Raw genomic sequence first — 24,799 nt, 5'->3', positions numbered from 1 at the left:
TAGAGCAAATGCAATTTGTCCACCACTGCTCATGTCGATGAGTTGAGGGTGATTTATATATTTTGTAGAGTTTACATCAAAACATTAGTTAATTCTGCCGAAGTTAATGATAAATTCACCTTATAGTCTTTTCTACTTGTATAATTCTTGTATAATATTTTCTACTTGTATAATTCTCTTCATTGAGAAGACTGCTCTGATTGTTAGGGTAAACAATGAGTCAGCAAATTCTCCAATGAGTCAGGTACAGTACCTGAACAATCAAGGGTGTTCTCCTTTTGTAACTTGTATCTGTGTCAGAATTTCCATCGTTGGTGGTTTATAGAATTAAAGTCTTGGTGTATAAACAAGTGTTAGAATACTATTACTGAAGTACATAAAGTCTTGGTCTGAAGCAAACGAGACCATGTGTTCTGCCTGCAAAGCAAGTAGCAGCCTGAAGGGGCACATAGAAATCCAAGAAAAAAAGACTTTATCACAACATAAAGTCAAAACCAAGAACTTACATATTTAGATCTTTACTAGTCTCTTCCAAGTGGCAAGTATTTGGCCCATCACCCTACAAAGGCTGTTGAATTCAAATTTAGAATTATCCAGGGACTGATCAATAAATTTTAATAATTGATTCTTTCTCTGGGAGAAGGGAAACTAACAGAGTCATAGGTTAATGTGTGTAAGGTAATTTGTCCATGTAGGTGCAAGTGGAATAGTCATTGGCTATAATTCACTATGATCTCATTTGATGAGATTAGAGTAGCCTATAGATTTTCATCATGAAGGTCTAATGATGAATGATGTATCCAACAGTCATTAAGGTTGAGGACAGAGGGTCCTATTTGGGACAATCTAAGTAGAGTGTTACTGAATATGAATATGTTCCAATCGAACAATTATAATAAAAGGGGGGGAGGAGAGAAGGGAGCACTATGGGTAGAAAGCATCAGTGATCTATATAGTAATAGAGAATGAAAATGATTATCAGAAAACAGGTAAAAAACAAAACAAGAACTAGACAAGGGTCCTGGTGTAATATCTTGGTTGGTATTTGTTCATTTTTCCAAGGCCATGTGCTTATCCCAAAGGTCTTGGGTCAAATGTCTATTTCCAAAGATCAGTTGCTTCTAGAGGATCTGTAACAATCCTTAGCTTGAAGTTCCCTGCTGGAGTAGCCTTCCAGTTACATGAACTCTGAATTGTTTCTTTAGCGGTGAAAAGTTAAGTCAAAAATTGACTTGCTAAATTTTCACTAATATACTTTTTGTTTAAAAATAATTACAGAAGACAACTTAAGTGATGCAAACAAACTATACATAACACTTCATGAAGTAGACAGTCTCCTTGTGAAGAACTACAAAATGGAGTAGAAGGAAGGAAGCTTTTATTGGCTATAGAAAAGAGAAAAATAGAAAATATGATTAGCTGGGGCCACACAGTTGACCATGTTTGGGTGAGAAGGCTGCGAGCTGGCTTACACTTAGGGATTGATTGACTAGATGTACTACATTTCTGGTAAAGTAGAGCATTTACAGAGATGAAAAAGTTATCTAAGTTTTGGTTTACTAATGTGGCACCCTTGGCAGGAGTGACTCCATCTTGGGCCTAGAAAAGTATTTCAACAGTTGTTAACAATACCTAATAAGGTCCCTTCCACTGAGGTTCAAGAGAGGTTTCTTCCAGTGTCTCCTCCAATAGATGAAATTTTCTAGTTGATGATCATGAAAAGTCAATCTATGAAGTGTCAAGGGAAGCTACCTTATCAAGTTCACCATAGGACTGGGTATAGCACATGACTCCCTTGCAGTATTTTGCCACATATGCATTTTTGCATGCAGCAGAAAAGAATCTAATAGCAGGGGTGAAATTTCTAAAAGTATGTGCCTTCCTATTAACAGTTCATAGGAATATAACCAATGTGTCTCTAAGACATATGAACAAAAGGGCTACTGGGAGTAACTTTAGCCAAGAGAGCTCAAGGATTTCTGAGAGTTTTCCTAACTTTAATTTAAGGATTTCATTGGTCCTTTTGATCTTTCCCAGAAGTCTGTGGGTGTTAAGGATAGTATAATTTTTGAGAAAGTGTGATGCCTTATTAAGTTCTTTCATAGTGGTTCATGAAATTGTGTGCCTTGGTCAGTTGACATAAAAGTTGGTATACCCCAAGTTTGAAACACAAAATCAAGCAGCATTTTAGAGACTGCAATTAATGTTCAGCAAAGATTTTTAGCAAGGAAATGCTGTAACCCATCCTAAAAATAAATAAATCCCACAGAGAGCGGGAGCTGGATAAAATCCATCTGAAGGTGTTCATAGGGTTCCTGGCCATGCCTCACCTTTACAGTTTTTCCAGGATTATATTGTTCACAAGTTGCACATGTCCCCAAAATAATCTCAGCTGTGTTTTTAAAGTTTTCCCACCAATGCTGATTTAAAATAGTAAGCATTTTGTCCTCACCGTAAGATAATGAGTAGTGTCATGGGGAAATTCAGCTAACATCCATTTGAAGTCAAATGGCCATCTTGAGAGTCCCAACAGTTATCTACATGAAGGGTGCATCACACTTCTTCCATTCTTCCTTTTCCAAATTATAGGCAGGGCTTTTGATGTGGATATTTGCTCATGGCTTCTTTGACTCAGTCCAGAGATTTATCTTTGGGGGTTTGGTTAATATCATAACCTTGGTTAAGCCTGCTGGTTTGGCAAAACAATCTACTTGAGCATCTCCTTTAACTTCCATTTGATCTTTTTATCTCTGGCACCATGGGCTTCAAACTTATAATAGCCATCTCACTGGGAAGTTGAAGTACATCTAAAAATTCTTTAACTAGCTGTCCACTTTGATGGGGATTCCAGCAGAAGTGAGAAGTCCTTTTTGTTTCTGAAACGTCATGTACCACTCCAGAAGCATACCTGCTATCTGTATATGTGTTAATTCTCTGGTCCTCAGCTAGTTGACAATCTCTAATAATAAGTGTTTATAAATTCTGTCATCTGGACTAGCTTTCTCTCAGGTAGAGGACTATGCTGATAGATTGCAATCGGTGATAGTGTGATCATCTCCAGTTTCTATTTTGAAGTATGACCCATCAACAAATATTATATCAGGATTCTCAATGGGAGAATCCTCTCTAATAAAGTTTAGCAAGGTACAGAAAGGCCTTAATTGAAGCAAGCCAATTGGAGGTTCCACTTCTTCTGGTCAGGGCAGAAGAGTGGCAAAATTCAGGGTGTTGCACAGTTAATGAAAGAGGGAGAAGTAATGTGAGAGGGAGAAGGCAACAGAAATTCATAAGAAGTTAAGTGACTGACTTAACAGTATTGTATATTCTTAGTAAAGTCTACCCCCATGTAGATCTGTAAGGTCAAGCATGCAGCCTAGAATGAATTCGGCAGGAGCATCAACAAGTTTTGCAGTGGCAGCATTGCACTAGGACAAGGGGCATCAGCCCTGCAACTGGAGTGAGAGTAAGGCTACGGTAAGTGGTGGGTGTCTAACGGTTCTCATGATGTTCATTTATAACACCGAGTTTTGTCTAGAACACTCATGTACAAATAGACAAAAGTGTTTGCTGTTATTATTGCTTTTCAGGATGTCTTGGGAAATAGACTATGGAAGAGCTTTCTTCAGATTCTAGAAGGCTTGTTTAATACTTGGGCTTCCGAAAGACAGTGGCTTGTACTGAAGACTTAGCCATTTCGTAAAGAGATGTCACAATCTCAGAAAAACTTGCTGAAATGTTTAGCTGTCATCTCAATTGAAGTTTTATGACAACTCTAGGACAGGTTTGGGATAGTCTTCATCCCGTCACGACAGAATGTTTTTCCCTCCTTAACTAGGTCATTCCTTAAATAATGGACTATGTTTTGGGATAATGCAATTTATCTTTTTCGAAACTTTATGTACCCATTCTGCTAAGGCTGAGAACAAGTAAATGAAATCCGTTCTACAGGCTTCTCTCAACAAAATAGAAGATCATCTGAATGTTATTATCAGAACTGAATCACAAGGGCAATTTGAATCTTTTACTCCCTGATTACAAACCAAAAAAAAAAAAAAAAAGGAGGGGTTATCAGTGAACGCCTGGAGCCTAGCTGCCCATATTTGAATGTTGTCCAGTCAGTTGAAGGCAAAAAGATATTGACTGTCCTGATGTAGAAAATACACACTGAGAAAGGCAAAGCAATAGTCTGCTGCAGTGAAGCAGGTAATGTGGGGAAGAACTGATGACAGCATAGTATTTAAGTTAGGTAAGTCCCTTGGACTGCGAGGAGATCCAGCCAGTCCATCCTAAAGGAAATCAGGCCTGAATATTCATTGGAAGGACTGATGTTGAAGCTGAAACTCTAATACTTTGGCCATCTGATGCGAAGAACTGACTCATTTGAAAAGACTCTGATGCTGGGAAAGATTGAGGGCAGGAGGAGAAGGGGATGACAGAGGACGAGATGATTGGATGGCATCACCAGCTCAATGGACATGAGTTTGAGTAAGCTCCGGGAGCTGGTGACGGACAGGGAAGCCGGCGTGCTGTAGTCCATGGGGTCGCAAAGAGTTGGACATGACTGAGTGACTGAACTGAACCAAACTGAATGGGGAAAAAGGATAACAATTGTATTGATATCCCTGAGATCTTGAACAAATCAATATCTTTGTCCATTTGGTTTCTTTACTGGCGGGACAGAAATGTTACAAGGGTTAGTGCAGTTTATGAAAAGGCCTTTGGGTATAAGGCCCTCGACCACAGATTTGAGGCTTTTCTTTGCTCTGTGTTTGTGTGTGTGTTAGTCACTTAGTTGTGTCTGACTCTTTGTGACCCCATGAATTATAGCCCACCAGGCTCCTCTGTCCATGGGATTCTCCAGGCAAGAATACAGGAGTGATTGCCATTTCCTTCTCCAGGGGATCTTCCTGACCCAGGGATCGAACCTGGGTCTCCTGCATTGTAGGCAGATTCTTTTGGGGAAGTTTGGATAAGAGTTTGGTAGGATCTATCTGGACTTCAATAGATTTCATTCAAATTGTTTTTCTTATGCCAATTCCCATGAAAATTTTAGCCCATAGGGAGTCCAGTAGTGTCAAGATCTTCATCTGGAGTACACATGAAATATAGTGAAGAAGGGAAGGTTTATACAGAACAGACACAACTTGATTATGAATAGGCAAGCCTCTGAAACCAGAAACAGTCCCTCTTGTATGCATTTAATATTACACTTCCACTTGCAAACTATATCTCTCCATAATAAATATATAGGGGTGTATCACAGTGCAGGAAGGAATGTTTTTCAGTCAAAGACTCAAGGGTTGTAGTTAAGGAAGAATCTGTGGATTATCTGAAATACCTACCACTTGTGTGCTGTGCTTACTCCAAAGAAGAGATTGAACAAAGATGGCAGGACTTGATGGAGAAAGATAGTGTTGTGGGAAGATATTTTCTAGTTTCATCCTTTTGTTTGTTGACAATTGAATTATGGTCTATGGTCCAATCAACCTTTATTGGAAATGTTTGAGGCATGGCTTTTAGGAGAGTTTGACTTGAATTGATGGGCTTTTTTTTGACCCTGAGGTTTATCATGGAAAGAGGGATTCTATAGGTCCCTCTCTACATCAGTCTAATCAGTTTTGCAATCCAGAATTTAGCATCATAAGGTTCTGATCAACATGAGTACAAGTTGATATAGGTCAGGTAACCCTGGGTCATATGCACCCAAAGAATTCCAAATTCTTCCATGAATATTTGCTGGTATTGTTTGGGTTCAGGGAAATTTTTCACTATAGTTGCTAATTCCCCCTCTGTACAAGGTTAAATTTTACTGTTGTCTGTATACCTAGCTTATGGGAAGGATGAACTCTTAGAAGTAACTGGCATTTGGGGATTTTAAAAGAGTTGTTGAGAAAAGGTAGGAGGTCTGGACAAGATGGGGAGCTAAGATCTCACATGCCACATGTGCAGAAGAGAAGAGAGTAGAAAGATAAGAGGAGATGGGGAACTGGCTATAGGAAGGCAACTGGAAGACAAGGAGGGGGAGGACTTGCTATGGAAATGAGTCTATATTGTTGTTTAAGTTTGTCAAATTTGTTAATCAGCTTTGTCCAAACAATATTTTAGTGCAGCAATTTTTAACAGTTTTATTTCAGGGCTTCTGCAAACCAGTTTAAAAAAAATGCTTTCCATTAAGTCTGAGAAGTTTATTTTCTTTTTTAAGGTACCTCTCAAATGAAAGATTTTGTTTAAACCCAGTGTTCCACACAGTGGCCATTGAAGGCCCAGGTCATCCTTGGTGCAGTTATGCCATTTGAAACACGGGTGCAAGAATTAGAACTGTAGGGACTTCTGTGGAAGTCCAGGAGGTAAGACTCTGCGCTTCCACTGCACAGGGCACAGATTCGAAAGCTGGTGGGGGAACTAAGATCTCACATACCACACGTCCAGAAAATTTTTTAATTAATTGAGTAATTTTTAAAAAAAGAATTAGAACTATAATGAGCAGACGTATGACATATAAAAAGTAGGAGTCTTTCTAGAAGAAAGAGAGGAATTAGACTTAGCTGACCCCGTAAGACCTAGCAACAGTCAGTTGAAAGTGGTGCTGGTGCACTTTGAGACCCCAGTGTGATGGTGTGCATGCGTGTGTTCAGTCGCTTAGCCGTGTCTGACTCTTTGCGACCCTATGGACTAGCCTGTCAGGCTCCTGTGTCCACGGGATTCTCTAGACAAGAATAGCGGAGTGGGTTGCCTTGCCCTCCTCCAGGGGATCTTCCCAACCCAGGGATCGAACACGTGTCTCCTATGTCTACCTGCATTGGCAGGCAGGTTCTTTACCGCTAGTGACACCTGGGAAGCCCCAGTGTGGTGGTAGCTGCTTCCAAATGTAGATCCAACAACCTCCACCTTGAGGCAAGTGCAGAGCCAGAAAGAAAGCTCTCTATGGATCAAAGTCAAACTCTAAGGATTAAAAAAAGAAAAAGAAAAACAACAATAAAAACCCTGCAAGGATAGTCTTATTTAGGCTAAGCAACTTTAGTCCAAAAGAATGCCAATCTGATGCCAGTCCAGGGAGAACCATACTGGTCTGTGAGACTAGCTTAAACAAAAGGCTTAAAAGGTCTATGCTTGTATTCTCTTCTATGACAAACAGCACTTCTAGTTATCACAACACAAAACAGAAGTAGAAAAGAGAGCACAAAAAAGGATTAAAAAATAAAAGAATGGCCTGAATCCACCAAAGATGTCAGACAAATGGAAACCAATAACAAAACTTGGGTATCAAACTGAGACTCAATAGCCAATGAACTCGAAGCAAAGAACAGAGTTCAGACCCAGTGCTGACTCACCAGGTCAACACATATAACTGGCCCCAAGGGCAGCATGAAATCTGGAGTTGGCGGTGACAGGCAGTGCAGACATCCCCATGCAACTTTCAGGAAAACTATGGAAATAAAGACCACCCAAAGAAAACAAACAGAGGTTATTTATTCAGAGCTTGCTATAGTGAACCACCACTTGTGTTTGGCAGAGACTCAAAGGCAGACAGGAAAGTGGGAAAGATTTATACAGAAAAAAGGACATTTTCAGCAGCGCTCTGATTGGATCTTGATGGCATAGAGAAGCTAGGGTCAGGTGCATTTTACAGTTTGTGGAACATATTTGGCTTCCTCTGATTGATCCTGGGTTGGAAGCAGGGCTAAATTTGGAGAAGTTGGCAGTTACTGACAAAGTCCTGACTGTTTTGGGCCATTTGGTATGGAGTTTGTGGTTTGGTTTCCTGGAATGGCTGTTGCAGAGGCTGTGGGTCAGGGGTCTCTTGCCATATATGGTCTGGCCATTGTCTGTATGTTCAGTCTCTCACAGTGAAACCTCGGCATTGTAGATATTTTTAAAACCTGGTTAATTGACCATGTTTCATTTTTTAGTTATTGAACTAAAACTGTCATATAGTAATATTTGGTTGTTTAACATTTTATATTTTTTAATATAATTTCAAATACATTCTTCCTCCCTTTTATCTTGTGATCCTGGGGAGGTTAATTACCTAAGGTCATTCATTGGATTGGGGCTTGAATTAGGAGTCAGTCATAGCATAGGCTGATTTGCAATATAACACTCAAGTTGTCTGGTATAGACACCATCTATAAAGGCTTTAAAATAGATCTTTTGGGCTCTGTATGATAAAGGGTCTGTTCAAATTGCTTCTAAATTCATTACTTAAAATTAGGATAAAGGCTTGAAGAGTCATAGCTCCCTTCAAATACCTACAAGGCTGTCATGTGGAAGAAGGATTAGGTTTATTCCTATGGCTCCAGACAGCAGACCTCATACCAGTGAAGAGAAGCATATTTCAATTTAAAATGTGAAATATCTTTCTAGTAATGAGACACTTGCCCTCTAAAGACAGCTTCCCTGGTGGCTCAGACAGTAAAGAATCTTCCTGCAATGCAGGAGACCTGAGTTTGACCCCTGGGTTGGGAAGATCCCCTGGAGAAAGAAACGGCAACCCACTCCAGTATTTTTACCTGGAGAATTCCTGGAGAACTCTGCTGGACAGTGGAGCCTGGCAGGTTACAGTCCACGGGGTAACAGAGAGTTGGACACAACAGAGCAACTAAGCACAGCTCACAGCCCTCTAAAGAAGGGGCTACCTTGTAAACCGGCCAATTCCTCATCTTTCTTAGTATTTGAGTAAGACTCCATGATCAGTTCAGTTCAGTTGCTCAGTCATGTCTGACTCTTTCTGACCCCATGGACTGCAGCGTGCCAGGCCTCCTTGTCCATCACTAACTCCCGGAATTTACTCAAACTCATGTCCATTGAGTCGCTGATGCCATCCAACCATCTCATCCTCTGTCATCCACTTCTCCTCCTGCCTTCAATCTTTCCCAGCATCAGGGTCTTTTCAAATGAGTCAGTTCTTCACATCAGGTGGCCAAAGTATTAGAGTTTCAGCTTCAGCATCAGTCCTTCCAATGACTATTCAGGCCTGATTTCCTTTAGGATGGACTGGCTGGACCTCCTTGCAGTCCAAGGGACTCTCAAGAGTCTTCTCCAACACCACAGTTCAAAAGCATCAATTCTTCAGCACTCAGCTTTCTTTACAGTCCAACTCTCACATCCGTACATGACTACTGGAAAAACCATAGCTTTGACTAGTCGGACTTTTGTTGGCAAAGTAATGTATCTGCTTTTTAATATGCTGTCTAGGGTGGTCATAACTTTTCTTCTAAGGAGCAAGTGTCTTTTAATTTCATGGCTGCAGTCACTATCTGCAGTGACTTTGGAGACCAAAAAAATAAAGTCTGCCACTGTTTCCACTGTTTCCCCATCTATTTGCCATGAAGTGATGGGACCCGATGCCATGATCTTTGTTTTCTGAATATTGAGTTTTAAGCCAACTTTCTCATTCTCCTCTTTCACTTTCATCAAGAGGCTCTTTAGTTCTTCTTCGTTTTCAGCCATAAGGTGGTGTCATCTGCATATCTGAGGTTATTGATATTTCTCCTGGCAATCTTGATTCTAGCCTGTGCTTCACCCAGCCCAGTGTTTCTCATGATGTACCCTGCATATAAGTTAAATAAGCAGGGTGAAATATCCATGATCCTACACCTCTAGAAAGTGCTTGAACTGGCCAGGCCAGTTAATCTCAAAGGAAATTACAAACACCAAGTTTATGAAACATTTTGAAGTTATAAAAAGAGACATAGACATTTTAAATACAGAAGTTTAACATCACTCAAATTCTGCTTGAAATTATGTTTCTCAAAAAAAAGTTCTCAGTTCTATTTTAAACCCTACCCCCCAGACTCTTCTTTGAATTAGCACTTTAGTCCTCATGCCCACCCATATATTTTCAAAAACATTTTTTAAAGTAAAAAATGTTTTTAACGTCCTAGTAGGAAGTCATCTAAATCAATCTTCCATCTGCATTGTTTTCTGATCACACATTTACAACTATATATCAAATGTATTACACTCATTTTTTGATGTTTTAATAAATTGTAGGAATTCAGTGAGGTTTAAAAAGAGAGAGAGAAACCCTTTCCATTGAATGGTAAATGCTGGGATTTTAATCTGCAATCTTAACTCTTTGAACATGATCTTTTTTCTTCTTTGTGGCTTCTTTTTTTAATGTTCCCTCAGGTTGATTTCAATTATATTCTCTTCCAGTTTACAAATAACTTGAAGCTGAAATGAAACAGAGTCCTCCTGAACTGGGATTATCTGGTGCTCTAAAAGGATTTGCCAGAGATACTCTCCTCACTCTGCTCTTTTTTTTTTTTACTTTATTTTTAATTGGAGGATAATTACTTTACAATATCGTGGTGGTTTCAACCCACTCTTGACCTGCATCTTCAATTGTTTAAATTGAATCTCCTAATTTTTGCCTGAAGGGTATTTCCTTTTGATTTGGGGTTGTGGTTTCTCTCTTGAAAAACAATACAGAATCCTGGGGATTCTGCCAATCTAAGAGTCACTGCTGAGACAAAGTAGACCCGAAGTTGGAGCAGAATGTGTGTCCTCTGCACACATCCAGTTGCTCTGGGTCTTCTTGACAACTTCCGGGACTCGACTTAAGGCAGTGTTCAAGATTGTTTTCTTTATCATATTTATTTTTTTATGACTGTACATATTTACATATGTTCACGTATGGCGAGGGAGAGAAAAAGTGATGACGTGAGGCTCCTTGAGATTAGGAGGTGATAAGGAAATAAAGCAGGTGACTGGGAAGGGAGAAGTGAGAATTCTGTTAGAGAAGGGAGACTTGAGAGTTAATAACTATCTCTCAGACGAGCAGGAGTTCTCTGCAGGTAGCAGACTGGAAATGCGAACTCGTGCACCCTCTTTGGGGACAGGCTCTGTTGCTTTCTCTTCCTTCGCTTGCAGGAAGGTGCATATTTATTTAAAATGGATTGAATTTCCTGCTCAATGGCTGGTCTTGATTCTTCAGGACTAATGGGTATCTCCTTTTAATGTCTCCAATGCTGTTTTTTTCTTTTTGAGGTTGAGGGGGAAGAGATCGGTTGAAATTCTGGTTGGCTAAGTGCGAGAGTCTCAGAAATGAGAAAGGGGGCAGGAAACGGACTTAGAAGGCGGCAGGAGGCCCCGTTCGCCCCCCTTTGCTGAGCACCCACTACCTCCGCCTGGTGACATTCCGTCGAGACCCCAGGAGGCTGCATCAATATTTGATCAGCCTTTCGCCAGCGCGTTGCCAGCACTCGTCGGCGGGGCTTGCCAGGCATCGCCAGCGCGGCGCTGAAGACAGAGCCGGGGCCGCCGGGGGCTGTGGGAGGACCGGCTCTGCTCTCGCCCCCTCCCCCTGGGCCGCTGTGCTTGGCCGCGGCCGGGCCGCGGCGCCCACCATGCGCGGTTGCATGCGGCTGGCGCTGCTCTGCGCGCTGCCCTGGCTTCTGCCGGCGGTGGCACCCGGGCGCCCCGCGCCTCCCCCAGCGCTGCGCCGCGACCCCCGCAACCCTGCCAGGGGCGCAGAGTTCGATCGCATTTATAGCGGGGTGGTGAGCCTCCCCACCGAGAACATCTACTCCTTCAACTACACTAGCCAGCCCGGCCAGGTAAGACACTCGCTCCCCGCGCTCCCAGGAACTTGCCCGACCTCAGAGCCCCGCCGCTGCTCTGGGTCTCCGGGAAGTCGACCTCGGGAGACCTCGGGGACCATGGAACCCTCGTTCCCTTTCTCCTTCAAAGCAGTGACTGCCCGAGCTGCCGCGTCCTCTGCCACCGGCCTCGGGGACAACTCCGCCTGCCCTCGCGCCTCCCCAGCCTGGTAGCAGGCATTACTGGGCTTTGGAGGGGCGCCGGTTCCCCACACCGTCTGCGGGTCTCGGTCCCCTGACCGGCCCTTCTCTAGGGAGGTCACGATTTATAAAGCTGAGAAGGAAAATGACCACACCTCCGTTCCCAAGCCCCTGTGGGGAAGGAACCTCATCTCTTTTGGTTGATTCTGTCAGACCCTTCTATTCCATAGCGCCTGGGGAGGGAGAGCTGCTAAGAATCTAAAATGGGAATGTGTGAGAATGGACGAGAGCTGCAGAACCTCTGTGTGTGTGCAAGAGCCACTGCCTGCGTTTCCGTATCGTCGTCACACGCATGTGCTTCAGAGAAGCCAGAAGACCCGGCCAGAGATACCAGAGCTAAAGCCCTCAGCCGATCTATGGAGGTTTTGAGTTTACATAAAGATGGATAATTGAGTGCAAGTTCTAGACCTATTTCTGACCAAAGTTGAGGTGAGACAAGGGAAGGAAAAGATTGTTCCAGCATCTATCCTTATGACACATAATACTCTGGTTGTATGATGTGAGAAAATGTATAGTTAGCTTCCCCCCTCAAACACAGTGCCCTTTGAGGCACAGCGGAAAAACTCCCCAGTGTACCTGCCTCCCGTTCTTCTTCACATAAACGTCTGTGAATGAATGTGTGTATGTACATATACATTTGTATGAATGTGTATGTATCCCTTGCTGTGCCAGCATTCCCAACTCCCTCGGAAAATTCAGAAACAGACTGAGATACCAAAATGTGTCTTCCTAACTCTCACTTAGGATAGAAACTCAGAAATCTGGTAGCTTGGAGTAGTATTGAGCCAGAGGGACTACTGTGCCCATCACCACTCCCAGACATTTCCCCAGTGTGTGTGCTGAGCAAGTGCTCCATCTCCAGTCTGAGACCAGATCCTAAGCTTGGTCTTCACCATGGACCATGTCACCATATTCTTACCCTGTCCTGTCCCCCACTGACCTTCAGGTTGTACATCCTAAAGTGAGCAGAGTGATTGTGTGCAGAGCCATTTCACTGTAGACAAGAGGGGGAGGGTGTCAGTTTTTACTCCTTACATTCCTCCTAACCCAGTTCTTCTGGATGGGTGTGCTGTATGGGTCAGCTGACATTTCACTGAAGTAGGTTCCCAGTCCTGTTACTGGCTCAGAAAAAATAAAAGTCTGAAAAATCCCATGATCCATGGGGTATACTGTCAGTTTCCCTCTAAATCATCGGTAAGGAAACTCAAATGACGGGTGCAGAGTAAGATCTAACATCAGGCTTTAATAGTTCTTACACTTCTGCTTACAGATAGAGTGACTTTTTTTTTTTTTTTAGCTGTTGTTTGGACCTTTTTGCCCATAGTATTCAGGGAGTTCCTCTACCACAGCACAAGTCACCCTGTTTGCCCTTAGGGTCACCTACTTGACTCTCCCAGAAAACCATGAGATATTGATACATTTCTGTGTCTGTATTGCTACATTCTCTCCACCCTAGTACCTAGCACAGTGCTTGGCACATAACAGTTTACTAACGTTTTTGAAAAAATGAATAAATAGGTAGAAAAATACCTTAAGGAATCTTTAAGCTATAGCTAAATAAAATATATGCTTTTTAGTAGGTTGACTGTGAGATCATTTCACATAAAAACAAAATTTTAAAAAATTGTTCTGAGGTTATGCTCTTCCTATTTTGCCTTTATGTATGCTAAAATGCCCTTTATTTTGTGAAACAGTGGTGATAATTAGTTTTTAAAATATCTTTGCGTGATGCAGTAAAAAGCTGACAGTCCCTAAATTTTGCTAGTCTGGGAAATACAGTGGGGAACCATGGGACTCAAGTATTTTAATTATTTTAATGCCAATATGGAATAATATGAACCAGATGTCCTCAAATCTTACAGCCTTTTGAAACTTCTCTTTAATGTGCAAATAAGACAGTGGAACCCTCAATTCACTTACTTCGGAAAATTGCCCTTCGCTCTCTCCAGTCCAGTATTCCAGATGCTTTCTCCAGAGATGGCATTTTTCTGACCTAGCCATCCAAACCATTATTCTGTTTCTCTGGGTGGCTTCCTCTCTTCTTTGGTCCCTTTTGCCCTATTTTGGAAACCAGCACCCCCTCCTTCTAATACCATGAACAGAATCCAGTTGGATATAGCAGAATTTTACTGAAGGTTTGGAATAGCATGAGGGAACTGAATAGCAGAGTAGGTGATAGATTAAATCAGAAAATAGGCAACAGACTTAATTTTTGTGCTCCAAAATCACTGCAGATGGTGACTGCAGCCATGGAATTAAAAGACGCTTGCTCCTTAGAAGAAAAGCTATGACCAACCTAGACAGCATATTAAAAAGCAGACACATTACTTTGCCAACAAAGGTCCATCTAGTTAAGGCTATGGTTTTTCCAGTAGTCATGTATGAATGTGAGAGTTGGACTATAAAGCAAGCTGAGCACCAAAGAACTGATGCTTTTGAACCGTGGTGTTGGAGAAGACTCCTGAGATTCCCTTGGACTGCAGGGAGATCCAACCAGTCCATCCTAAAAGAAATCAGGCCTGAATATTCATTAGAAGGACTGATGCTGAAACTGAAACTCCTATACTTTGGCCACCTGATGCGAAGAACCAACTCATTTGAAAAGACCCTGATGCTGGGAAAGATTGAAGGCGGGAGGAGAAGGGGATGACAGAGGATGAGATGGTTGTATGGCATCACCGACTCAATGAACATGAGTCTGAGTAAACTGCGGGAGTTGGTGATGGACAGGGAGGCCTGGTGTGCTGCAGTCCATGGACTCGGAAAGAGTCAGACACAACTGAGCAACTGAACTGAACTGAGGCGATAGATTGAATCAATAGATAATAGATTAAATCTAGGACTTCCCTGGTGGTCCAGTGGTTAAGAATTCAACTGCCAATGCAGAGGACATGGCTTTGATCCCTGGTCTGGGAAGATTCCACATGCCAAGGGGCACAGAAGCCCATATGCCATACCTACTACACCAAGCTCTGGAGCCCATTCTCTGCAACAAGGGAAGCTACCACAGTAAGAAGCCCCTGCTCACCTCAACTAGAGAAAGCCTGCTCATAGCAACAAAGACCTAGTGCAACCAAAATTAAATGAATAAAATAAAATTTTTTTAATATATCCTTTTTAAAAATCTGAAATCTAAGCAACGCTGTCATAACAATTTACCAGCTATTCCCTCCATCAGAAGAAATGTCAAGATAGTAGCACTATTTTTCAGGCCCTAGCTTGTTACCATCTTCTTGGCCACCCCTCACCCCACATGCTGGCCTCTCAGTCTCTACATTTTTGTTACGGTCTCACATCAATCAGTTTTGCCTCCATCACCAACCCCACACTCACTAAAGAACTCTGTTAAATAAAGATCTATGAACCCAAGAGCAGAAGCTTGGCCATGACCTTTCTCCTTTAGCCAAGCAAAGTTTTGGTCAGGGCTCTCTCTCCTGAACAGGTCAATTCCCATCTACTCCTCTTCAGTACAACTAAGAATTTGGTTTAGATGTAGGTATATTCTAAATTGGAAAAATGAAAAATATTGAAAGAAATACATAGAACAGTGCTTATATTTGTGCTGGTGGACACAAAGATTTTTACTTTGAAAAGACTAATCATCATTAAAATTACACTGGATATTTCTTATAAATACATATCTGAAAATACTGATTATAATACTGTAAGTAAAAGAAGAAATTGAAGCAATGTGGATAAGTGCCATCTAAAAGAAAAAAAAAGAATTTGATTTAGAAATAAAAAGGCTATTTTTTATTTCATTTTGTCTTTCTTATCTCGTCAAGCCATTGATAGGTTTGCCATTATTTTTCCTTTACCTTGGAAGAGAAAGGCTATTCTAAGTTTAGACTTTGGTGGAGAGAGGAAACTGCCATGGGAGATTTTGCTCCTAATCTTTCCTGTCAGCTACTGCATCTCCCATACCAAACTCTGTCTCCCAGAACTATTCAGCCAAGTGTGTCATGCTAATCAGCTAAGCAAGCACCAGGAAAAGTCCTACATGCCTTCCAGGCAAAGTAATATAAATATTCAGTTGCCATTAAAAGAAAAACCATTGAAAGAATGGAGTGACTGGTGTAAAAAAGGATAATGAAAATAACTATTTAAGGTACAGGTTAGGCAAGATCACGGTTCATTTCAGGTCCCTGGAGGGGCAGTGTCTGGAGATGCCCTTTAAGGGGCATAGGATTTCATTGTGTAGGTCAGGGTGTTCTATAACCGTAAGGCTGGGTGGGGCCAAACCAGAAGGAAATCACCTTGTTGAGAAAGTTGCCAGGGATATGTTTGACTGCGACATAGAGCTTAAAAGGTTTATTAGGACATGAGACTCTCTTGTAAAGACAGGTGGTGACAACAATCAGATATTTCTATTTGAGCCAGATGGTGATAAGAAGCCCTTAAATAAAAGTTGGAGCATCACCCAGCAAGAGGTCTTCTCTTTCAATAACAGAATTCATCGTGTGCTATAGATTTTTGAATTTGGAATATTTCTCTGGACATATTTTGTTTATTAAACTGAGGCATTTATTTTTTAATGACATAAACGTCTCTATGCCTAAGGAACAAAGCTTGGCTTTATTAATATCTAGCAGTATCTAGAACTAGTTATAGCAGCTTTTCAGATCCTGATTCAGAAAGCCTACCCATTTCTCATGAACAATGAAATATATATCAGGACATCACAGGACTAACTTTTAGCTAGTGTATTACTACTTACAAAGAAGCATTTAAAACCTTGATGCCTCAGCTCTCGCCATCTGTCTGTCTCCCACTGTGTTGTGTATATCCTGCAGCAGAGGAGCCTGCTCTGCTGTCCTCCCACACCTCCTTGCTGAACTGGACTGGTGCTTGTGTGTGACGAGAGATTCATCTCGTTAGCACAGTATCTGGGTGGCTGGTTACTGTCTCAGTCAGCACGAACTGTTAGAGTACCACAGACGGTGCCTTAGAAAACAAACATTGATTTCTCACAGTTCTGAAGGCTGGGAAGTCCAAGATCAAAGTGTTAGCAGACTTGCATGTGGTGAGAGCTGGCTTCCGGGCTTGTAAACAGCACTTACAGATGTGTCCTCCTTAGCCCAGATAGCAGAGAAAGACACAAGCTCTCTCCTGTCTCTTCTCTCTCTCTTTTTTTTTATTTTAAAAAATATTTATTTATTTGGCTCTGCTGGGTTTTAGATGTAGCACTTGGGCTCTCTAGGTGCAGTATGGAGGATCTACTTCCCTGACCAGGGATCGAACCCAGGCCCCCATGCCTTGGGAATAGAGTCTTACCCACTGGACCACCAGGAAAGTCCCTCTCCTGTCGCTTCTTATAAGGACACTAATCCCATCATAAGGACTCTAACCTCATGATCTAAGTACCTTCCAAAGGCCCTGCCTCCAAATTCTCTCACCTTGGGAATTAGGCTTCAGCTGATGAACTTGAGGAGAGAGGGTACACAAACATTCGGTCCATAGCGTTATCTCTCACTTTTTCCTGTGTAGCTCTGAAAAAAAAAAAGTATCGACATGTCATAAGGGTGTTTAAGAGGCTGACATTACTCCAGTTAGGAGTCTGATTTTATGGAGGACCCATGTTCTGCCTGCCTTGGCCTGATAGTCATATGCTAAACTGTATAATGGATTCTGTGTGTGCTGTTCAATATTTTAGCCACTATCCACATGTGACTATCATTTGAAATGTGACTAGTCACAAAATGAGATGTGCTATGTAGAACACATACCAGATTTTGAAGACAGTGTGAAATAAACAACATAAAATGTGTCATTAATATTTTATTGATCAAATATTTTTATATATTCAGTTAAATAAAATACAGCAATAAAATTAACTTTACCTGTTTCTTTTTATGTTCTTAAAGTAGCTTCTAGAAAATTTTAAAGCATAATGTGACTCATATTTTTATTGGACAGCACTGGTCCCAAGACTACAAGACTTTAGAGAAGTCATACATCCTACAGATAATTTTGTCGGAGGAAATGAGGCTTGAAAAGGTCAAAATAGATAAGTAGAAGTTGGATACGCACAAAGAAAGGGGAAGGGCTGTTCAGATACGGAAGAATATGTCCTATTTCTTCTTTGGCGAGACTGCCATCAGGGGTGGTAGTAGTATATATTCCTACCAGGAGACACATAATGTCTACCCTCTTCTTGTGATGACAGCCACCATTGATCATGATTGTCTAGTTTCATTAATTCATTAGGAACAGTAAGATAATATTGAATTATGTCATTTATTTTTTCATTTCTGAGACAGAATATTCTTTTCTGTCTCTATGAATTTTTTAAATTAAAGAATGGTTAATTTACAACACTGTATTAGTTTCAAGTGTACAGCAAAGTGATTCAGTTTTACATAGATATGTATATTCTTTTTCAGATTCTTTTCCAGCATAGGTTATTATGATATATTGAGTGTAGTACCCTGTACTATATAACAGGTCCTTGTTTACCTACTATCTCTGGGTGGTGAGATTATGGAGAATTTTAATGTTCTTCTCTGTACTTTCCAAGCATTTCACAATAAATACAATACACATTTCATAATAAAAGTAAAAAAATAATATTTTACTTTTACTCAAGGCAAGGGAAGCACTGACTGGGGCAGCGTTTTATCCTTGTGTGTTCTACCCTTATGTGTTTTTATCCCTTTAACTACCTGTGATCCTTCAGCAAATTCTCTTGCCTCACTGAACTTTATCTTTCCTACTGATATGAGGAGAAGATTGCAGTTCTCATCCTTATTCAAGAACTAAGGTTCTGTGTTCTGACTTTTTTTTTTTTTTACCATGTATGAGATTGTAGATTTTTTTAACTATAGACTAGAAATTTCTTGCCAAAAAGATCATTTCTCTTTGTCATATAAAAGCAAGTAAATGCAAACTTTAAATTACTGTTTGCAAAAATCTGTTCTTTTTTGTATGCTTTGAGGGGTTTCCCATAGGGCTCTGCCTGGAAGAGGTTTTGTTTTGTTTCTTCCTTCTACCTCTGCTGCACGTGCCCAACTTGTTTTCCAATCAATTCCTTATTGTTCCTTTTCGAGTGCCACATCAATAGGCTTGCTCTAGGTTTGAGTTTGGTTTTTCAGTTGTTATTTGGTTTGGGGTAGATTTTTAGAGCTGTGATGGTCTCTTCTAAGGGAGTATTTTAGGTTGTTACACAATTCGCCGAGATTTTCTGCCTTTCTGCCTTTCCTGACTTGATTTCCGTGTATCACCTGATCTATTCCCTAGGTCATTCCTGTCAGCTTGACCTGAAGATACCATGAAACCTGTTTGTTGCTAGAAGTGCTAGCATTTCTTTCTTCATTTAAAATAGAAGTAATCACATCTTGTTGATACTATTACTTGTTGCCATGCAGCAACCCAGAGTATGTTAGCCAGCTCCTCCTGCATTGTGTAACACTGAAGCTGACTGAAGTTCCATGTCAACACATCAAGATGTGCATTAATGATTTAAAGGCACATCTAATGAGCTATTAGAATTGGGCCTCACTACCCTTTCTGTTTATTTGTTAAGAAAAATATCAAATATATCATGAGCTACCAGATAATACATTCACAGTCCTTTCTATTTTGCTTAAAATAAAAATAAATTTATAAACATTGATTTTTTTTTTCTTCTCTTGAATATTTTGAAAATGGAAACTTTGAGGTTTTCCGGTACATAGTTGGTAATACAAACCAAAAGAAAACTGAAGGACTTGTATTTTGCTCAAAACCTAAGATCAGCAATAAGAGCATCATATTCCATTAAGTCCTCAGTCTAAGATCCTTTGGTTTTTATATATAATGTTTCTAAGAATGTGTGAAAAAATTGTATAGAAGAAGTAGCTGATTTACATGTTACAAAATAGCACTTCATTCCTAAAAAGCAAAGCTGAGTCTTATGTAGCAAATTTAAATTATATAGTAAATATTATTAATAACAGCATTAATTAAAATTAATTTGCTGTAGTAATTAATTACTTCAAATTTTTATTCCCTCATACCCTCAGTTTATTTGAAGTGACAGTAATAGCCAAAGAAATTGATTTTACTACTGGCAAGAAGTTATATGCAGATGTTAATTTTGTTACAAGATTTGACAGGGGATTTTCAGTTGGTTGAACAAGAAGAGTGAGGCTGGCTTGAAGGTGTCATATTGAGAAAATGTGTGCAGAGAAAGCTGCATATAAGTTTTCTTTCCTGATAAGAAACTGGTAGAAATCCACTTCCCTGTCACAGTTCCTAAGACCTGGGACATTTTCTTCTATCCCTGGTGGCTCAGTGGTAAAGAATCTGCCTGTGATGCAGGAGCCACAGGAGACGCAAGTTCAGTCCCTGGGTTGGGAAGATTCTCTGGAGAAGGGCATGGCAACCCACTCCAGTATTCTTTCCTGGAGAATCCCATGGACAGAGGAGCCTGGAGGGTTATAGTCCCTGGAATCACAAAGAGTCAGACAAGACTGAAGCGACTTCGCATGCACGAACCACTGAAAAGCTCTTGAGGGGCTAGCTGTCAACCCATACTTTGAAGGAACTTTATTTTGGACCCAGCCTTTTACAGTTGATCCCAAGGATGGCTGGGGTGTCAGTATATGATTATGGAAATATTGGCTATTTAAAAGTTAAGATCACCTATGTTTTGGTTAAACTTTAAAGTATTTGAATAAAATACTTATTTTCCAAAAATGGTGACAAAATTAAAGTTTATCTAACATCATCAAGGAACATGTTGTCCTGAGTGAAAATATCCTTTGGCCTCCTGGGAACTTACACTTGATACTGTGAAGAGTATAGATAAAAATTAACCTCTCCTTCGCCTAACGTGGGATGCAAAAGATTTTCGACTTTGTTAGCTTCCTCACTATTCTCCTATATGTATATATTTTTAACTAAACTTTATTTTTCAAAGCAGTTTTAGGTTTATAGAAAAATTAAGCAGAAAATGCAGCGAGTTCCCATATATCCTCTCTCCACCCACACACAGTTTCCCCTATTGTTAATATCTTGCATTAGCATGGCCCACTAATGATGAGCCGATATTAATGTAATACTGATATGGTATTGACCTTAATTATTTATTAAAGTCCTTAGTTTACATTAGGTTTACTTTTGGTGTTATACATTTCTGTGGGTGTTGAGAAATGCATCATGTCATATATCCATCATTACAGTATATTGTACAGAATAATTTCACTCCCATAAAAATCCTGTGTATTCTACCTACTCTTCCTTTCTATCATACCCCAGCAACCACTGATTTTCTTTACTTTCTTTTTAGTTTCGCTTTTTCCAGAACGTCACATAGTTAACATCATACAGAATGTAGCCTTTTCAGACTTGCCTCTTTCACTTAGCAATATGCTTTCAAGGATCCTGCATATCTTTTCATGACTTGATAGCTTATTTCTTTTTAGTACTAAATAATATTCTATTGTTTGGATGTACCATAGTTTGTTTATCCATTCACCTGTTTAAGACATCATGGTTGCTTCCAATTTGGGGCAATTATGAATTAAGTTGCTGTAAACATTTGGGTGCAGATTGTGTGTGGATACAAGTTTTCAACTCATTTGAGTAACTACCCAGGAGCTTAATGTCTAGATCATATGGTAAGAGTATGTTTAGTTTTATAAAAAAAAAAAACCTCTCAAACTAGTCTTCCCAAGTGGCTGTACCACTTTGCACTCCCACCAGGAATGAAGGAGAGTTCGTGTTCCCCACCTTTATCCGCATCTGGTGTTGTCAGTGCTTTGGATTTCAGCCATTCTGATAGGTATAGAATGATATCTTATTGTTTTAACTTGCAACTTCCTAATGGCATATGTGGTTGAGTATCTTTTCATATGCTTATTTGCCATCTGCATATATTCTTTGGTAAGGCATCTTCTCAGATGTTTTGTTCATTTTTAAACTGGGTTGTTTGTTTCCTTGTTGTTGAATTTTAAGTGTTCTTTATAGATTCTGGATAGCAGTCCTTTATCAGACACAAGTTTTGCAAATATTTTCCCCTTGTCTGTGAGCTTATCTTCTTATTCTTTTAATAGTATTTTTTACAGAGCAGTCATTCTTTAATGAATTACCATTTATCAGTATTTTTCCCCGTGGATCATGCCTTTGGTGTTGTAGCTAAAAAGTTCTCATAATATCTAAGGTCACCTAGATTTTTTCCTGTGTTATCTTCTGGAAGTTTTATAGTTGAGAATTTCACATTTAGATTTGTGATTCATTTGGGGTAAGTGTTTGTGAAAAGTGTAAGGTCTCGGTCTAGAATTTTTGTTTGGTTTTTGTTTTGCATATGATATTCAATTGTTCTAGCACCATTGTTGAAAAGACTGCCCTAGTATTTCAGTCTTACATGTATATTTATGACCTATCTTGGATCAAAGAGCTTGAAGCAACTCTTTTTTTAGGATTCATTGTCCTCACTATTGTTCCCAACCTTCCTCTCTATTACCACCACCTCTGGTCTCTTGTTGCTCCTTTGCTTTATGTATCTTATGTCTCTCTGCTTTTTCCATCCCTTTTTTCTTTCCAGTCTTCTGTGGACACTATCAGCCCAACAAGGTTCTTCCTCTTCTCTGGCTTTTTGAAGCTTTGCTACTGGCAAAATAGTCTTTCTCCTTCATCTCAGAAGATACGCTTGTTGCTTCCTTCCTGATTCAGAGCCATGATGGGTCCTCTCATTCGCTGGAGAGCTGGTCTCTCAATTTTTAAGGTTTTGCTATAGAATTTTATTATACCAGTGGTGGAGGATGAAGAACATATATTATTTGAGCACTCAGTGTATATTTGTCCTGACTTCATGTGCTGTTATTGCCTTTATTCATGCTAACAAGATTTTCTTTGTCAAGTTTGCTTAGCTGCAGAAATGTGTCATTGGGATTGCATTTGAGACTTTTTTCTATCCTTTCCAAAAAGAAATATAAAATATCCCCCAAAACCATAAGAAAGAGAAAACTGTAATTTAAACTTAAGAGCTGAAAGGACCTTATAAATTACTCAATCTCTTCCTCTTAACAGGAGAGAAAACTGAGCTGGTAAAATAAATTACTTGTCCAAATTATGTAACTAGTTTGAAGCAAAGCCAGGAACATAACTTGGGTTCCTAAGGACATTTCCTTGGGATATTTCTATTAAAGCCTCCCACAAAAGCACATCTTTTGTGATTATAAACAACAATAAACACAGTTTTTAAGAACTATAGTCATACTTCCACAGTCAGGTCACTTGATCATACAATTTAAGAGTTTTATGTCTGACTCCCTTACAATTACTGAAAATTGAAACAAGAGGATTTTCATTTCTGTTTTTCTTCTAAGGATTGTCTAAACATCTCTTTGCCTATGTAAGTCAGGCAAGCAGAGTTGACACTAAGTAAAACTGTGAATTTGACAGATTTCCTTCAGTTTTCCTTCAGATTTCCTTCACAGAACCACATCCGCCCACCATCGGTGATCCTACCCTGACACCCTGCCGACCAATCTTCATCTCTTTAGTGCTTTATCATCATTAATGCTGGGTTCCTTCTTTGCACAGACAGAGTGCAGCTTGGAGACCCAAGGAGTTAACCTGTTACCCTAAGGCAGTATTAATCCTGAGAACTGGTATTTCCAGATTCCCACTGAGTCCGGAAATAAGCTACAAAGATAAACTATAGCAAACAGGAATACCTGACTACTCTGTCCCCTTAGATCTAACTGCCCTTTTGTGGATGAAGTGACTCACAACTATTTTAATTTACCTAACCAGTGGTATATATTATGCTCCCCCCCAAATTAGCATGTAAATGCTCACCGTTTTATTTTATCCTCTCTAATACTTACAAAAAAGGAATCCTGTATTTGTCCCCAAACTCTCCCCATATTTTTTTCACCAGAGTGAAGAAATTAAAGATTTCTAGAAGGACTGTGTTTATCTGGGTGTTAAAGGGACAAATGTGGGGGATAATGAGAGAGGCAAAAAGAGGAAAGTCTGGGTGTGTAGAGGTGGTTTAGGGTGATCTGTGGATAGTAAGGCTCAAGTTAGCTGCAGGGTATGAGTAAAGCAGACAGAGAAGGAAAGAGGGTGTGGGGTCAGGCAAGGTTATTGGCTAGAGCAACAGAAATCAACTAACCAACATAAGCAGAAAAAGAATTTACTAGATGGATATTGGGTAGCACCCAGCCTGAGTTCTTAAGCTCACACTAGAGTGACCAAGAGAGAATACACTGTAGAAATAACAACAGTCATGAAGCAGGAATGTTGTAGCCAGGATGCTCATCTAGGCACCACCACCTCCTCTGCCATTAGACATGGTCACCCCTAGAACCTGCTGTCACGGTCCCTACTGATGTCACTACTGACAGTGAATGCTAAACTCTCCCTTCATCTTGTATCATTTAATCACCATTGAAAGTACCAGGTGAGAGCATCCAACCATCTGAGCGTGGGTCCTGTATATGGCCTCTGTGGCATCTACAGGCAGTCTTTCCTCCCACCAAACACACGCGGTAGAGGGGAGGAAGTTCCTCTAAAACAGGCAAGGCATTTGGATGCTGTTGCTGTTGTTTAGTTGCCAAGTCATGTCTGACTCTTTTGCGACCCCATGGACTGTAGTCTGCCAGGCTCCTCTGTCCCTGTGTGCACTAAGTCACTCAGACATGTCCACCTCTTTGCAACCTTGTGGATTATAGCCCGCCAGGCTCCTCTGTCCATGGGATTCTCCAGGCAAGAATACTGGAGTGGGTTGCCATGCCCTCCTCCAGTGGATCTTCCTGACCCAGGAACTGAACCCACGTCTCTTTTGTCTCTTCATTGGCAGGTGGGTTCTTTATCACTAGCGCCACTATTAACCCCACTCAAGTTCTCATGGGGTGTCTCTAGTGAGGATGTTTGTTGGAAGACAGCTACATGGACCCAGACATAAGTGATCAGGGACTGAAGGGAGGAGATCTAGGCTAGCAAGGGCTTCTGTCTTTGCCCATTTAACGAGAAGTGTTTCATCTGAGCATTAGAGTAGAACTCAA

General features: G+C 40.5%; 1 protein-coding gene across 10 annotated transcripts in view; it reads left to right on the top strand.

The window, feature by feature from the left end:
- The first annotated feature begins 10,679 nt into the window (after window positions 1-10,679).
- Window positions 10,680-24,799, top strand: part of SIDT1 (SID1 transmembrane family member 1) — a 98,254-nt gene continuing 84,134 nt past the window's right edge. For 7 of the 10 annotated variants that reach the window (XM_081572120.1, XM_081572119.1, XM_081572123.1 and 4 more), the window contains exon 1: window positions 10,719-11,561. In XM_081572120.1, coding sequence (XP_081428246.1) covers window positions 11,352-11,561 — 210 coding nt within the window. In that variant the 5' untranslated portion in view covers window positions 10,719-11,351. Of the gene's footprint in view, window positions 11,562-24,799 lie in introns of all 10 variants that reach the window. The other 3 variants (XM_081572121.1, XM_081572116.1, XM_081572124.1) reach the window with 3 other exon arrangements.

Source organism: Giraffa tippelskirchi, chromosome 2, assembly GCF_054371585.1.
Source record: "Giraffa tippelskirchi isolate mGirTip1 chromosome 2, T2T-mGirTip1v1.2.pri, whole genome shotgun sequence".
Classification (NCBI taxonomy): domain Eukaryota; kingdom Metazoa; phylum Chordata; class Mammalia; order Artiodactyla; family Giraffidae; genus Giraffa; species Giraffa tippelskirchi.
This window is presented reverse-complemented; position numbering and strand designations above follow the sequence as displayed.